This window comes from Arachis ipaensis, chromosome B01 (assembly GCF_000816755.2).
Source record: "Arachis ipaensis cultivar K30076 chromosome B01, Araip1.1, whole genome shotgun sequence".
In the NCBI taxonomy this organism is placed as follows: domain Eukaryota; kingdom Viridiplantae; phylum Streptophyta; class Magnoliopsida; order Fabales; family Fabaceae; genus Arachis; species Arachis ipaensis.
In genome coordinates, this window is record NC_029785.2 from 125490272 (window position 1) to 125504805 (window position 14534).

Below are 14534 nucleotides of genomic sequence, written 5' to 3' on the forward strand. Positions count from 1 at the left end.
TCTTAAATTCAATGGTTTTTAGTTGCTGAAAGATGAAATCATAACCAACAAACCATTGTGCATGAATTGAACTACATGAATCCGGGTATCAAATATAAAAAAAATTAAAGTAAAATAAAATAATGTTTAGAATTTAGTATTGCGTTAGTTCCTTTTTCTTTTCTTCCTCTTTATTTTTGTATTTTTTAAGCAGGCAGAATTGAAGGGGATTAGAAAAATAGAAAGGAAAAAGAAAGATATTATTTCAGCAAGACGAATTGACATTTCCATCCCGCACATTCACAAGAGATACATGATATCGGAAAGGATAAGATGGTAAATTACGCTGTATCGTTTTCGCCATTGCGCGATAAGGCTCTGTGAAGTGTGAAGGTGTGTGGATTGAGCAACTCAGAGTGGCGAAAATGGCTTACCATGTTTGCTCCTCCCCTTCCCTCCACTCTCTCTCACCGTCGATCGGTTCTTCGTCTTCTTCATTCAAATTCAACCACAAAGTCCGAAACTTTGCTTCCTCCTTTCAACCACCCTCCACTCCGCTAACGCCTTCTCAATCAAGAACTTTTCTCCACGCCAACTGCGTCTCGCTGCAGGAATCGGTTCTGAAGCTAGCCGAAGACGCTGACATTGAAAAAGTTTCCAAATTTGAGGACCCAATTGAAAAATCCTCGTCTTCCTCCAAGAATTACGTGTGGGTCAACCCCAAAAGCCCCCGAGCCAAACAGCTTCGGAAGAAGTCTTATAATACAAGGTACACTAATCTTGTTAAAATTGCAAACTCTTTGGACTCGTGCAACCCCACTGAGCATGATGTCTCTGAAATTCTCAAGAGCTTGGGGGATAAGGTTTTGGAGCAGGACGGTGTAATTGTTCTCAATAACATGGTGAGTTCCCAAACCGCACCTCTTGTTCTCAAATACTTTCAGAATAAGATTAGACCGTCTAGGGAGGTGATTCTTTACAATGTGACCCTCAAAGTGTTTAGGAAGTGTAAGGATTTGGATGGAGCGGAGAAGCTGTTTGATGAAATGCTTCAGAGAGGGGTCAAACCTGATAATGTTACATTCTCAACTATAATTAGCTGTGCTAGGATGTGTTCTCTGCCTGATAAGGCTGTTGAGTGGTTTGAAAAGATGCCCACCTTTGGGTGTGAGCCCGACGAAGTTACATACTCGGCCATGATTGATGCTTATGGACGAGCTGGTAATATTGACATGGCTTTGAGCCTCTATGACCGTGCCAGAACAGAGAAGTGGCGAATTGATACCGTGACTTTTGCAACATTGATTAGAATGTATGGTGTGGCCAAAAATTACGATGGGTGTTTAAATGTCTATGAAGAAATGAAGGTTCTTGGCGTTAAGCCTAACATGGTTATCTATAACACTCTGTTGGATGCCATGGGGAGAGCTAAGAGGCCATGGCAGGCCAAGAGTATATATAAAGAGATGACTAGCAATGGATTTTCACCAACTTGGGCGACCTATGCATCTCTCATACGAGCCTATGGCAGAGCACGATTCTGCGAAGATGCACTCATTGTCTATAAGGAAATGAGGGAAAGTGGGCTGGAGATGAATACACTTCTTTATAATACCCTTCTAGCTATGTGTGCTGATGTTGGCTACATAGATGAAGCATTTGAAGTTTACGAAGATATGAAAAGTTCTGGGACTTGCAATCCCGATAGTTGGACCTTCTCATCCTTGATTACCATATATTCTTGCAGTGGGATGGTTTCACAGGCTGAAAATACGTACAACGAAATGGTTGAATCTGGATTTGAGCCTACTATTTTTGTGCTGACATCACTTGTCCAGTGCTATGGAAAAGCCAAGCGTACGGATGACGTTGTGAAGACATTCAATCAACTATTAGATTTGGGACTCACTCCAGATGATCGCTTCTGTGGTTGTCTTCTGAATGTTATGACCCAAACACCAAAAGAAGAACTTGGGAAGCTAGCAAATTGTCTGGAGAAAGCTAATCCAAAGATCGGGTCTGTGGTAAGATATTTGGTGGAACAGAAGGAGGGAGATTTTAGAAGTGAAGCATCAGAACTGTTCAATTCAGTTATTGATGCGGTAAAGAAGGCCATTTGCAATTCTCTTATTGATCTCTGTGTCAACCTGGATTTGTTGGACCGAGCTTGCGAGCTTCTTGACCTGGGCTTGACACTCGAGATATATACAGAAATACAGTCCAAAACTCAAACTCAGTGGTCGTTGCATGTAAAGAGTCTCTCACTTGGAGCCGCGCTGACCGCATTTCATGTCTGGATAAAAGATTTGTCTGATGTTTTGGAATCTGGAGAGGAACTTCCACCTCTGCTTGGAATTAACACTGGGCATGGAAAGCACAAGTATTCAGATAAAGGTTTGGCGAATGTATTCGAATCACATTTGAAGGAACTGAATGCTCCATTCCACGAAGCTCCCGATAAGGCTGGCTGGTTTTTGACTACACTGGAAGCAGCTAAATCATGGCTGAAATCTAAGGGTTCGCCTGAATTAGTTGCTGAATGATTCATGAAATTTATGTTCTCCGTTTTTATATTATAATGTTTTTCCAGGGAATGATGAACCATGTAATTTATATGCGTTTTCATTTGTCTCTTGACGAAATTTTTGTACTAGATTCGGAAATAACAATTGGTTTATATTGGATGCCTTATAGAGTAATGAAGACACTATCCGGATGTCAATTATCTGTTGTAATGGTCGGATGATTTCTTTCAGGGAAGTCACATTAATTTTGTCATATTTTCTGTGTGCGAGTCTTGCAGTCTTGCCAAATATTGAAATAAAATATAAGATAATTGCAATGTTAAGCTTTTGGAAAAGTTACTCCAAGATAATAGCATTTTAATGCTCTTGAAATTTATTAATATATAATAAGAATGTAGTTGTGGTCTTTACTTGACAAGTGTTGAGTCTCATACAATGACAAGTGTATAAGCTAAATGTTTGACAAGTGTTAAAACAACAAAATTAATAAAATAATAAAAATTAAATTAAAAGTTCTGTAATATAAAAGAGTATTGGGCGGGAGTTCAATAAAGTTCAAATTCAAAGCCATTTTGTTCCACTTCCAGCTGTCTATCACTTTAAAAATCATTGTTTCTTTCTCATCCTCATATATATGTTTGTTTCTTCAATGAGAAGAGATGGTCAGAGACAGAAATGCAGTATTTGGCATGGAATAGATGGCGTTGGCAGAATAAAGACTTCCTCCGGCGACGAAGAAGGGTTAAGGGTGAGAGAGAAAGACGAGAGAAAGACAAAACGAAGCAGAGGAGAGGAGAAAACACGACGGAGGGAGAAGGAGAAGAGGGTGCCGACGAACCCGCGTCCACTGTAGAACCGCGTTGCAACTGCTCCTTTGCAGCCAGGCAGCAGGTGCTGCGAATGTCATCATTACGACGTTGTTGTACAGATTTGGACCTTGAGGTTGACGAGAGTGGTTTTGGTTCAACTAGAAATGAGGTACTTAAAATCCTTCATGTTTCTTTACTATCTTTTTCTTTTTGGTTTCCTGGAATTTTTGTTTGTGCTGCAAAAAGTTTGCGACTTCTCCAATTGAAATTTAGATTATAAGTGTGTAATGAATTTTTGTGTACTTTTTGGTCTCTCTACCAAAAAGGAACAACAGGGGAAAGAATGAATTTGTGTGGTATGAACGGTTTCTGTGGGGTTGAAGCCTGAGTTCAGGATCTCTCTTATTTGCCTCTCAGTTCTTTTTATCATCTCTAATTTGGTTCAATAGTTAGTATTATGCAGTGTTGTCTTAAAATCCTAAGCTGTGTAGTTGTGTTATCTTTAATCTTTGCTGGATCCTTAATTGCAGTTTCTTTGGTATAAATCTCTTTTATTAACAAGTTAAACACTGCGCATTTTTAGTTTTGATAAATTTACTCATAGTAGTTACTTTCGTTTTTTGTTTTTTGTGCTAATATTTATGTGAAGTTGTATGAAGAAGCTTTTAATAATGAACTGATAATGAACCTAAAGTAAAATGTTATAAGAACACTATAATCAGTTGTTATGATTCGGAGATGGTTGATAAGGAGAAGTATGTTCTTTTATTTGATCATTTTATCATTAATTGTTTTGAGAAATTATCCAGGCACCTGTCCACTCAATTGCATCAAATGCTGGAGCCAAGGGTGCTGTAGTTGTTGTAAAACTATTGGAACAACTGAACAAGACAATCCTAATCTAAGAAAACTATGGAACAAATTAACTAGAGTTTCAATTGAGCAATTATAAGAGTGATTATGATTGTCTCACTTTTTTCAATGGAGTTTCGTTTTTTTTCATTATCGTTCTCACTTTTTTTTTGGGGGGTTAAACTGAGACATTATGAGTCAACTTTGAACCATGATATTTTTTAATTAAATTGGATGACTTACTATTGGTTTCTGTGTTTTGTTGTTCATCAGTCATAATTTGATCTTCGCCATTAAAAAATATTTATATTAATCACAGCAAACTTTTGTTGTGAACATTAGTTTATAAGGGTTGTTTGCTTCATAATAAAGTTAAAGCTATTAATTATTTTTTTTCTATACATCATTGCCTCAGTTTCTGAAGGAAGTTGTTTTTACTCCATTGTTGTAATGTATAGTCTGCTGTGATGGAACTGATGGCAAAGTAACATGCTCAAATACCTGCTGGAAGACTGGGAAAGCTGTTTGGGATACGATGATAAAGAAGACTGCTACATATCAAGACAGTGTCAAGCTTTACAAGGAAGAATTTGAAAAAACAAAATTAGCTCTGATTATAAGTGTATTATAATGATACTAATGAAAGTGAGTATTTTGGTTTGGTTGTGAAGAAGAAGAAATCACGCGGGCGAAAAAAGGAAGTATGATGGAAGAAGGAGAAGAGGGTGGCGACAATGGAAACTGATGGAAACTCAGCTTATTCTGTCCAGTCAGATGCAATTGAATATGAATCATATAAAAAGCTCCACATAGGACTGTACCCAGACAGAGGTATTATTCTATCATTTCATTCTTGGGTTTTCATTCAATTTTGTTATGCTTTTTGCTATCCTCTTTAGTACTCTTGATTATTCTATTTATTTGGGTTTGTTGATTACAGCCCTTATTCTATAACATATAGAGAAAAAAGAATAATTTGGTTTTGGACATTCTATAACAGATAATTTTAGAGCAATGAAGATCATCAAGTAATGCAAAAAAAAATTCTGTAAGATAATTTTTTCACGGTTGTGTTTGTGTTGTACAACTAATTTAAAATTAGTGTGTAGTTGATCAATTTTTCATCTATTAAATTTGTTCTTCATTTGGTCAAAATTTGTTCTGCAGATCGCGCATACCCTTCCAGTTTCACTTAATAACATTGGAGGTGTATTAATGGGAGCCTGTTCTGTATTAATGGGAAACTTTTGGGATACGCATACTACTGAAACTCTGTTTGAGTCTGGGTAGCAGATATATCGGTAGGATTATCTTTTGACAATCTGTTATTTTCAGCGGCAATTTAATTTTTTGAGTTTAAGCCATCATTGACTTACTTCTTGGTGTCATATATGTATTAGGTAGGTAGCATTGTGGTCTTTTACAATTTTGGTTAGCTGAGCTAAATTGTTCATTATGCTATGTTTGGGTCTTAGTGATGACTAATGCAGATACAGTTAGTTTAGGATGTTCTCCGACTATTGTGTAGAAAAAAAAAATGGCCCCTTATAAATTTATGCTGAAAGAAGAGAAGAGAAGAAAAAATATTTACTGCACAGATGGATGCACTTGGTTTAGGCACTTAGAAAAAATGCTGAAAGAAGAGAAATACAAACCTTTCTTAAAAAAGTTTCAGTATATGTTACTCTATCATAATTGTACCAATAAGATATGGGTTGGGAGGATGATTTTCTTTTCTTTTATCTGAAACAGTATGTTGAGCATTTTTATTATCATCCTATGTTTCCTGGATTACAGCATTAGCGTGCTCTTTGAAAAATTGAAACTCTTCAATAATGAATATGATTTTCAAACTGGGTGAAATTCTAAATGCTTATATGAAGACAAATGACAAGCTAATGCTAACAATGTTAAGATAAACTTAGGTAAATATAAATAGTGAAATTCAACTCAAATTCGATTCAGTGAGTAAACATTTAAACTTTAGAATTTGATACCCTTTCGGTATCCACTACATCATTGTAGTGCCAAGTTGTGGCTGTTTGTATAGGTTTCTTAATCAGAACTAATGAATGATCCAATTTGTGTTGCTGTTTATGTTCCAATTTGAAGAGAATCTGAAGTGTGTGATTGCCGAAAACAAAAAATTGGCTGAAATGCTCTTTATGCTTTGTGAGAACTAAAACTGGTATGCTGTGCTCAAAATTCAGATTATTAATCACTTTTGTTACCATTGAGATGTTATTCATAAGGAACCTTATTTGAATGATTTCCACTCATTACAATGTTGTGCGGTTAGTTGGAGATGATCTCTTGATGTCTAATGCAAAACGCATTGAGAAAGCAGTACTAGGGTATGTGTGTAATGCTCTTCTTCTTAAGGTAGGTGATTAAAATTCAAATGGACTTTAAAGGGGTTTCTTTGTTCTCGCGTTTTCTTCATAAAATTAACTGTATTTCATTAATAGAGGTGCTTATATCCAAAGTTTGCAAAAAGTTGTTTTTGTGTGCAAATACATTAGAAAATAGGCTCAATTTTATGGAAATGGAGGCCATGTGTGTGCTATGCCTCGATATGGATTTGTGGGGAACTAGACAAATATGTGGGATAATTTTTTTGTCAGTGTGATATAGAGGAACTCGGACCGTGCGTGTTCTTTGGATTTAATTTTTGAGTAACAAATCGCACGGTTCGATTTGTGTTGTAAGGGGAAAAATTTTGGATAGTTGAAATCGGACCCTACGATTTCCTTAGTAGGTAATTTCATTGCATATCGCATGGTCCGAGTTCGAAGTTGAGGAGTTGAATGGAGGCACAATGTACTCGGACCCTTCGTTGTGTGGAAGGGGTATTAGGAACTCGGATGGTCCGAGTTCGTTTCCTTTTTTTTTTTAATTTTCGTTCAGTTTAACCTAGTCGAAGGGTGCGAGTTCGTTAAGGATGCTGATATAAAAGAGTGAAGTGAACTGGTGGGAGCTTAGTTCCGTCTTCCTCCTTCTTGAACGGCTACTCCTACTCTTCTTCTATCTGGGTTTTTCACTTTTGCTTTTGAAAATCTAGTTGCTAAGGCTAAGTTTATGCTTATTTTTTGTTGAGTGAAAAAAATGAGTGACAGAGTATTACTAAAAATACACTATTTTGGTCAGATTTTGTTACAAACGAGTGAAGGAGTAAAATTTATTTGTGAAAACCCACTAGATGTTGTTATTCCTTTTATTATCTCATTTGAAGAACTCAAAGGTGTAATCTGTGAAAAGATTAACTCTGAGAGGGCAAGAAAGATATCCTGTATCCTATACAGATATCCCGTACCGGTGTTTGGTGGATTCATCCAGTATCAAACCAAATATGTGACGGACGAAGCGAGCATGCAGGAGATGTTTTCAATGTATATTGAAAACCTGTCTCAGATCTCGTTCATCGAGTTGTATGTTGAGTTTGAACAATCTGAGGCTGACCGGAATATTCTACGGGAAGATTATAATAGTGACAGTGAAGAAGAGTTCGAAAGCAACTACGAATTTGTTGGTCCAGATGGAGATGAAGATCAAGGCGACGGAACCATGGCCCCAGATGTGACAGAAGTGGCAAATGCACTCGCAAACGAAGTGCCGTTTGAGGAGCCATCATTCATGCGAGCGTTGGACTTAGAAGCCATGCATGTTCCGGAATTTTCGGAATATATGACTGCAGGTTACATAATCGTGGTATTAGTGTTTTTTTAGTTAGTCATGGATTGAGTTATGAATAATTTACTTTTTATTTACCATTAATTAATCATGCGTTGATTAAGTTATGAATAATTTAAATAATAATTAAATTCTCTATAATATGGTTATTACAAAATGCGTGAGTTTGTGGACAATATTATTTAAATAGGTTCGCAACGTTCTACGGTTCAAAGTCTGTGAATCGGACCGGACCGGTCCGGTTTGTTTGGTTTACCGGTCGAACCGGGAGGTCCAGTCTAGTTTTTACATTTGCTGCTGATGTTCTTATTTTGTTTAGAGTGACATAATAACATGTTGCAAAATCTGGAGTTATAGCATACTGGTTACAGTGAAATTTGATTTACCTTTAGAATCGGTTTTGAAATACCTGTGTATTAATGAAATTCTTTCCAATGGTGGTTGTTGCAGCAGAAGTTCCTATTGTCGCAGATGGTGAATTTGCCATTGGTATGGAGTTCAGTTCCAGAGAAGCTGTTATTAAGGCGGTAAAAGAGTATATGATACGATGAAGCGTTGACTACCGGGTGTATGAGTCTGAGCTGTTGACATTTTATGCCAAGTGTACACAGTATGGGTCAGGGTGTGATTGGGTTATCAGGGTTAGCTTGATTAGCAGGAAGTACTGTTGGGTTATAAGGAGGTATAATGGTAGCCACACCTGTACCAAAGCCACCATTTCACAGGACCATTCGAAGCTGGATTCTATCACAATTGCAGAAGCAATAAAGCCACTGGTTGAGGCTGACCCCTCCATAAAGGTAAAATCAGTTATAGCAGAAGTGCAATTGAAGTTCAACTACACCGTGAGTTACCGGAAAGCATGGTTGGCTAAGCAAAGGGTAGTAGAAAAAATATTTGGAGGTTGGGAAGCCTCTTATGAAGCGTTGCCTATATGGATGGAGGCCATGTGTCGCAAGAAGCCATCTGCTGTCGTCCATTTTGAGACTATGCCTGCATATCAAGGTGATGACTTGGTGGGTGATATTCGGGTACTGCATCGTGTATTTTGGGTGATATTCTTGGCCGCTTTTTTGAAGACAGAAGGAGTGAAGCGATTAGCACTCCGACGTGGCGGATCAATCCTCAGATTGTAACCTTTGACGTTGTCCTCCGGAGTGTCTGCCTGACCTGTATACAATTTTGAATAAACAAGTATATGCAGCACATTACATATTCATTACCAACATAGATACCACAAATCAAGAAGGATAACCCAGTCAAAGATGCCATGTATGAAAACAAAAAAAATAACTTATCGAATATGTAAAGCAAAATAGTTAACATAATACCATCGTTACGAGATTCTTCATCCTCATCGAACTCTTCAATTTCATCATCCTCACCATCGCCCTCGTCATCCAGGTCGTCTACTAGATAAGCATTGGTTTCTTGTTCGAGTGTGTTAGTGTCTTCCTCAATGAGTCCCATGTTAAGACGGTTAGGATTCTGACTATTGAGAATACCGCGTCCACCCTCACTCCTACTAGAGTCATCAACAGATAAAAACCCCCCGGAAGCAACGGATGAGGTATGGCCTGGATACCTCGCATCCAACGAATACCTGCCTGGCATGAACTCAAGCTGATGGCCATATTGTGATTGTGCGGCATCTGCAGCCATGAACCCAAGCAACTGGCTAAAAGAACCTCCTTCGCCTGTTTCAAATTGTGACATACCCCAATATTGTTGCTGCATTGGAAATGATCGGGTGAACTGTGTATAAGGTACAAACGGGTTTGAGGACTGAGGTTGTTCTTGTGGAAGCGGATTTGGAGGTGAAATATGTGGCTCCTGTTCTTCATTGTCCTCATCCATATCCTGACTACCTTCATCTGTATCCTGATTACCCTCATCCATTTCATCATTACCCGCATCCATATCCTCATTACCCGCATCATCTTCACCCACAAGATTCGACAAGGCTAAGCGGTCCCCAAATTTTGATCGGTACCAGTTCATGTAACTATCCAATGGATGCTGTGAAGGGATAGGAAGCTCAGAAAGAACGTAGTGATACCTGTTTGTCCAATGCATCACCCAAATTGAATGACTCGGTGCCGTGGCCCAGTTAAGATTCTTCGGACCAGTCAGAACCTCCCCATGCACCTTATCCAAATTCTGCTCCTGAGTAGGTACTCCCTGAACGAAACCAAACTGGCACCTGACCCTATCGGTGGCATGCCACTCGATACATTCAAAGAACACCAACGGAACTGTAGCGCTCCATACAACCGATTGCATGTAGATTTCAGGAGGAATTATGTTCGGATCCACACAATTCACATCATAAGCAACCCAGACAAACTGGAAAAATAAAGGAAACTCATAATTACAACCCACAATTCAAATAACAATAACAATGCATCATAGTTTTGTCGAAGACCCTAAACCCGAAACTAATACTTCTTTAATCAAAACGCACCTGGCCTTCCTGAAGTTTATCAAAGGCCTTCCTAAAGTGAGCTAGCTTCAGATATCTATATCGTCGGTCACCACGCTCCCAGTTACGCCACCTAATATGATATTTTCAATTAGTTCAACTGAATCTTAAATATCAAGAAACGGGTACATTGTAACATAATATTACCTATTTGCTAGTGAAAAGCTGCGGGGTTCTATAGGAAGCGGTGATAGATATGGCAGTCGGATCCAAGCCCAACCGAGCAGAAGTGTTAGTGGTCCATCTATTTCCTTACAGTTATAGCGAGATGCCCTACATAACGCCCTGTAAATGTGTGCTAGGCATGCCGATCCCCAGCTATACTGTCCAATATTGACAAAATCACGAAGCAAGGGTAGAAACTTCCAGTGCACGCCTGCCCCAGACTTATCCCCAAAAAAGATCGTCCCAATCAGCAACATAATGTGGCACCTCACATACCTTTGTATACTGATTTCATCGGTCAATTCTAAATTCTCTTTTAGATTCCGCAGCCAGGTCAGTTTTATGCAGCTAGATCTACAGTCCTCCTTACGCGGTGCAACGCCAAATTGAAGCAAACACTTGAAGATTAATCAATATATCACCTTTACTTCCCAAAGGTGCCCACAAAATTAGAGGATACATGAGGGTATAAAATTAACATAAATCATATCATAAATGTATAATTACAAAATTAGAATAAACCAAATCATAAATGCACAAAATCATAAGCTTGCACCTAACAAGTTCACCTTTCGGTATTCACAACCCTTGACATTTAATTTATTTTGATTTGAATATTTGATAACACTCTATGCTACTTGTTTAGACTCCTAACCTGCTAAGTTCTAACAAAATTTATTGGATTAAACTTCTAAATGTAAAGAATCCATCCATGCTTGTCCATCAAATCAAAAACAAAAAGAATTCAAATTTTCAGTTAATGGCTTTTGAACCAATTTAAAAATTTCCGTAGCAAAAAGGGCAAAGGTTCCAAAATGATGCATCTCAAAAATTTGAAAAATAAGTAACCATTGATCATGTCAATTGATTTGGTGCAACTATGCAAGACTCATTATCATGTGGTGAGGCTAGTTGCCTCCACGTTTTTTACATTGTAACATATACCCTGCACTCAGAATTTTTATTTTAAACAAGAAGGTTAATGTTGACTGTAATAATATTTCAGGACCTTTTTGTAAAGATTTTATCCTTCTGGAGATGAATGAAGAAAACGAGAATATAAAACCAAAGACTGATTTAGAACTCTTTTTGAATTATGCTAACCAGTTCGTTTGGAAAAATTTGATGAGGCTGAAGGAACTCAATGACATCAAAGTTAACATCAACATAAAACTAAGTGCATATTTTGTTAACCAAGGAAACAGAACAGTATGTAGTTTGTGATTCTCTCCACAATTAGAACACCATGACAATTGTAAAATCAGAATAAAATCAAACTCCAGAATGCATAAGATTGATAAAGAAGCCAAAACAACTTCTGCCTATAACCAATCAACAAAGAAGCCAAAACAACTTCAATTTTTCAAGCTTTATTCCAACTAACTGCATATTTTGTTAACAAAGAAAACAGAACAGTTTGTGATTCAACCCAAACAAGCTGTTTCAACATTTCAAATCATTCAAAAAGAAAAGATAGGCCGGGAAACTCAGGAAACTCAGTTACAAACTTAGTTACAAACTCAGGAAACTACCCAAAAACAAAAGAACTTCTTCTTTGTCTATTCGCATGATACATCCAAAATTAGCAAGAGATTAAACATATGAAATCATTCAAACAGAAAAGAAAGGCTGGGATAGGGGCAAGAACTGTACCGAGGAGAATCAGGAGAGGCGCGTTTCGGGACCAGGAGAGGCGCGGACGACTGGACGAGGGTCGATTCCGATGCAGAGAAAGCACCGGGGTGGCTCGTCTAGTGCGCGATTTGGAGGCCGGAGGGCGGAGGGAGCGCAGAGGATTTCGGACTGAGAGGCGGCGCGGAGGAGGAGCGACCGGCACAGGCGGCTTGAAGGAGTCGCGGTCACGCAGAAGAGACGCGCTGCAGAGGAGTGGCAACGAGACGAATCAGACGATTCGACGAGTTGCAAACTTGCGATGGCAAAGACGAGTTGCGCGGAGGAGGAGCGACAGGCACAGGCGGCTTGAAGGAGACGCGGAACTAGAGCAGATTCGACGGCAGGCACTGGGTTGAACTGAACCGAGGCGGCGAGGCTATGGTCTTGGAGAGGAGAAGAGCCGAGGAACAGAGGAAGTGAGAACTGAGAAAGGGCCAAAGGGGTTGCTAAAATGAGTTTGCCTAGGGTTGGGAACTAAAAGGGAGTGACGGTGAAAACTATCCCTAATTTCTAAAATTTTATTTATATATATATGTACTCCGGGGCGGGTTTAGCCTAAACCCGACCCCGCCCCGCCCCGCTCATCAACCCGCCACGATTCAGACCCGCCCCGCTCCGGGTCGGGTTCAAACCCGCCCCGACCGGGTAGGGGCGGGGCGGGTACCCGCGGGTACGGGTACTGCTGCCATCCCTAGTGGAACGTATGTGTGTCTGGGTGCCAACGTTCGATTAGAGCATTTACCAATGCTTTCTGATACTGCACTATCCCAATCTGAGATACATGATAGAAACCGGTAATTCGTAGATGCTCCTCTACCCTATCGTTGTACCGATCCGGAGAAACTAGGTGATTACATGTCAACATTCTTAATTTCTACAAAAAAAAAAATAACAAATTACTAGTCAGATAAACAACAACAATTACTAACTTACCATCATCAATCATTTTACTGAATCGTTATATAACTAATTATTCTAACTTCTAAAATTATTTAATTAATCTTTAAAATTATTCACAACTGCAAATAAAAATCATTACTAATACATATATTCCTAATCAAAATTCTCAACCATATTACAACATCTAGAATTAATTCTAATATTAATGACTCATTTGTTAAACATTTTTTCCTCAACAATAAAAAATATTAACAACCAGTACATGCCCTCATTCATATTCTAACAACGGTAATAATTAACTTGCTAATAATAATTACGACAATTAAAAAAATTTATATATTCTCATAATAAAAAATCTAACATGCCTTAATTAGAATAATCATACTAATCATTCAACATTAACACTATCTCACAATAACAATAACATTAACATCAACTTCTTCATCAGTAACAGTTATAGTTAATTGTTTAAAAAAATATTTAAATATTAACGTTCGTTCCTCCCACCTAATTATACTAAAAATTAATTAAAAATTTAAAAAAATTACATTCTACACTTAATTAATAAATAACCATTCTTTGTTTACTTCTCTTTTTTTATTACATTCGGAAGAAGACCACCTAACAATAATAATATCGAATTTCTCTATAATAATATTTATAATTAAAAATCTGTAAAAATTTTTTTGAAAAATCTAACAAATATTGAAAAATTAGTAATAATCATTCTATTTATATTCTTTAATTGCATTTTTCACAACAACCATAATAATTAAATTTTTAATATTAATAAATTTAAACATAATAAATTAATAAAATTTTAAAAAATTTTAAAAAAACTTACATAATCAAGATCACTGAGATAATGAATAATGTGAAGCTCAGATCGATCAACATCTTTAACTTTAAATTTTTTTGGCATTGTTTCTCCTCCACCATGCAAAGCAGCCAGAGAAAGGGAGAAGAAGGTGACCCAAGCTGAGAGCGAAATGTGAGAGAGTGAACTGTATTCGGATGGAGAGAGAGGGTTGAGGGGTCTTTGTTGGTTTCAGGGGCACCGTTCGGGGTTAAGCATGAGCGCGACGCGTGTCAACTTTTGCTTCAACTCGGACCATGCGATAGGTTGAAGGGAAATCGGACGGTCCGTGTGCTGGTGCGTTCTCGGAGGGTCCGAGTTGCAATCTTCACTGAGCCAAATGCACGCTACTCGGACCGTGCGTTTTGTGTGTGGAACTCGGAGGGTCCGAGTTGTTCACCCCTGACACCACAATTTTGTAAAGCACTTCCCACCTCCATATCAGAGTTCTACACCATCCATGGCTCCATATGTAAATTAAAAAGCGTAGATAGCAACAAGAAAAAAAAATAGCAAGATAGCAATTAAGAAAAATAAATTTATCAAAATAGTTCACGCGACAGTTATTTAATATGGCTAAAAAATTTGTGAACAATATTTTC

At 38.0% G+C, this 14534-nt stretch overlaps 2 protein-coding genes across 6 annotated transcripts; both read left to right on the forward strand.

Moving 5' to 3' along the window:
- On the forward strand, nucleotides 305-2757 carry LOC107636804 (pentatricopeptide repeat-containing protein At4g16390, chloroplastic). The gene has a single exon (XM_016340288.2). The coding sequence runs from the start codon at nucleotides 405-407 to the stop codon at nucleotides 2520-2522; it is 2118 nt and encodes a 705-aa protein (XP_016195774.1). The 5' UTR covers nucleotides 305-404; the 3' UTR covers nucleotides 2523-2757.
- Nucleotides 3099-7906, forward strand: LOC107636814. Of its 5 annotated transcripts, XR_002348105.1 has the most exons (6): nucleotides 3131-3482; nucleotides 4624-4996; nucleotides 5166-5213; nucleotides 5333-5466; nucleotides 6510-6511; nucleotides 7896-7906. XR_002348105.1 is itself a non-coding variant. In XM_016340297.2 (3 exons), exons 1-2 carry the CDS (start codon nucleotides 3180-3182, stop codon nucleotides 4216-4218), a joined length of 399 nt encoding a protein of 132 aa, XP_016195783.1. In that variant the 5' UTR covers nucleotides 3099-3179; the 3' UTR covers nucleotides 4219-4267; nucleotides 4624-4758. The 5 variants fall into 5 exon arrangements, 1 of the variants encoding a protein (XP_016195783.1); XR_002348106.1 differs by lacking the exons at nucleotides 6510-6511; nucleotides 7896-7906 and adding an exon at nucleotides 5566-5579; XR_001619363.2 differs by lacking the exons at nucleotides 6510-6511; nucleotides 7896-7906 and having other exon boundaries at nucleotides 3133-3482; nucleotides 5333-5549.

Excerpts from the sequence above, each read along its gene's own strand:
- LOC107636804 (XM_016340288.2), top strand. The coding sequence starts at position 405 with ATGGCTTACCATGTTTGCTCCTCCCCTTCCCTCCACTCTCTCTCACCG.
- LOC107636814 (XM_016340297.2), top strand. The coding sequence starts at position 3,180 with ATGCAGTATTTGGCATGGAATAGATGGCGTTGGCAGAATAAAGACTTC. Across the intron at positions 3,483-4,122 it reads TTGGTTCAACTAGAAATGAG|GCACCTGTCCACTCAATTGC; the intron begins GTACTTAAAATC and ends GAAATTATCCAG.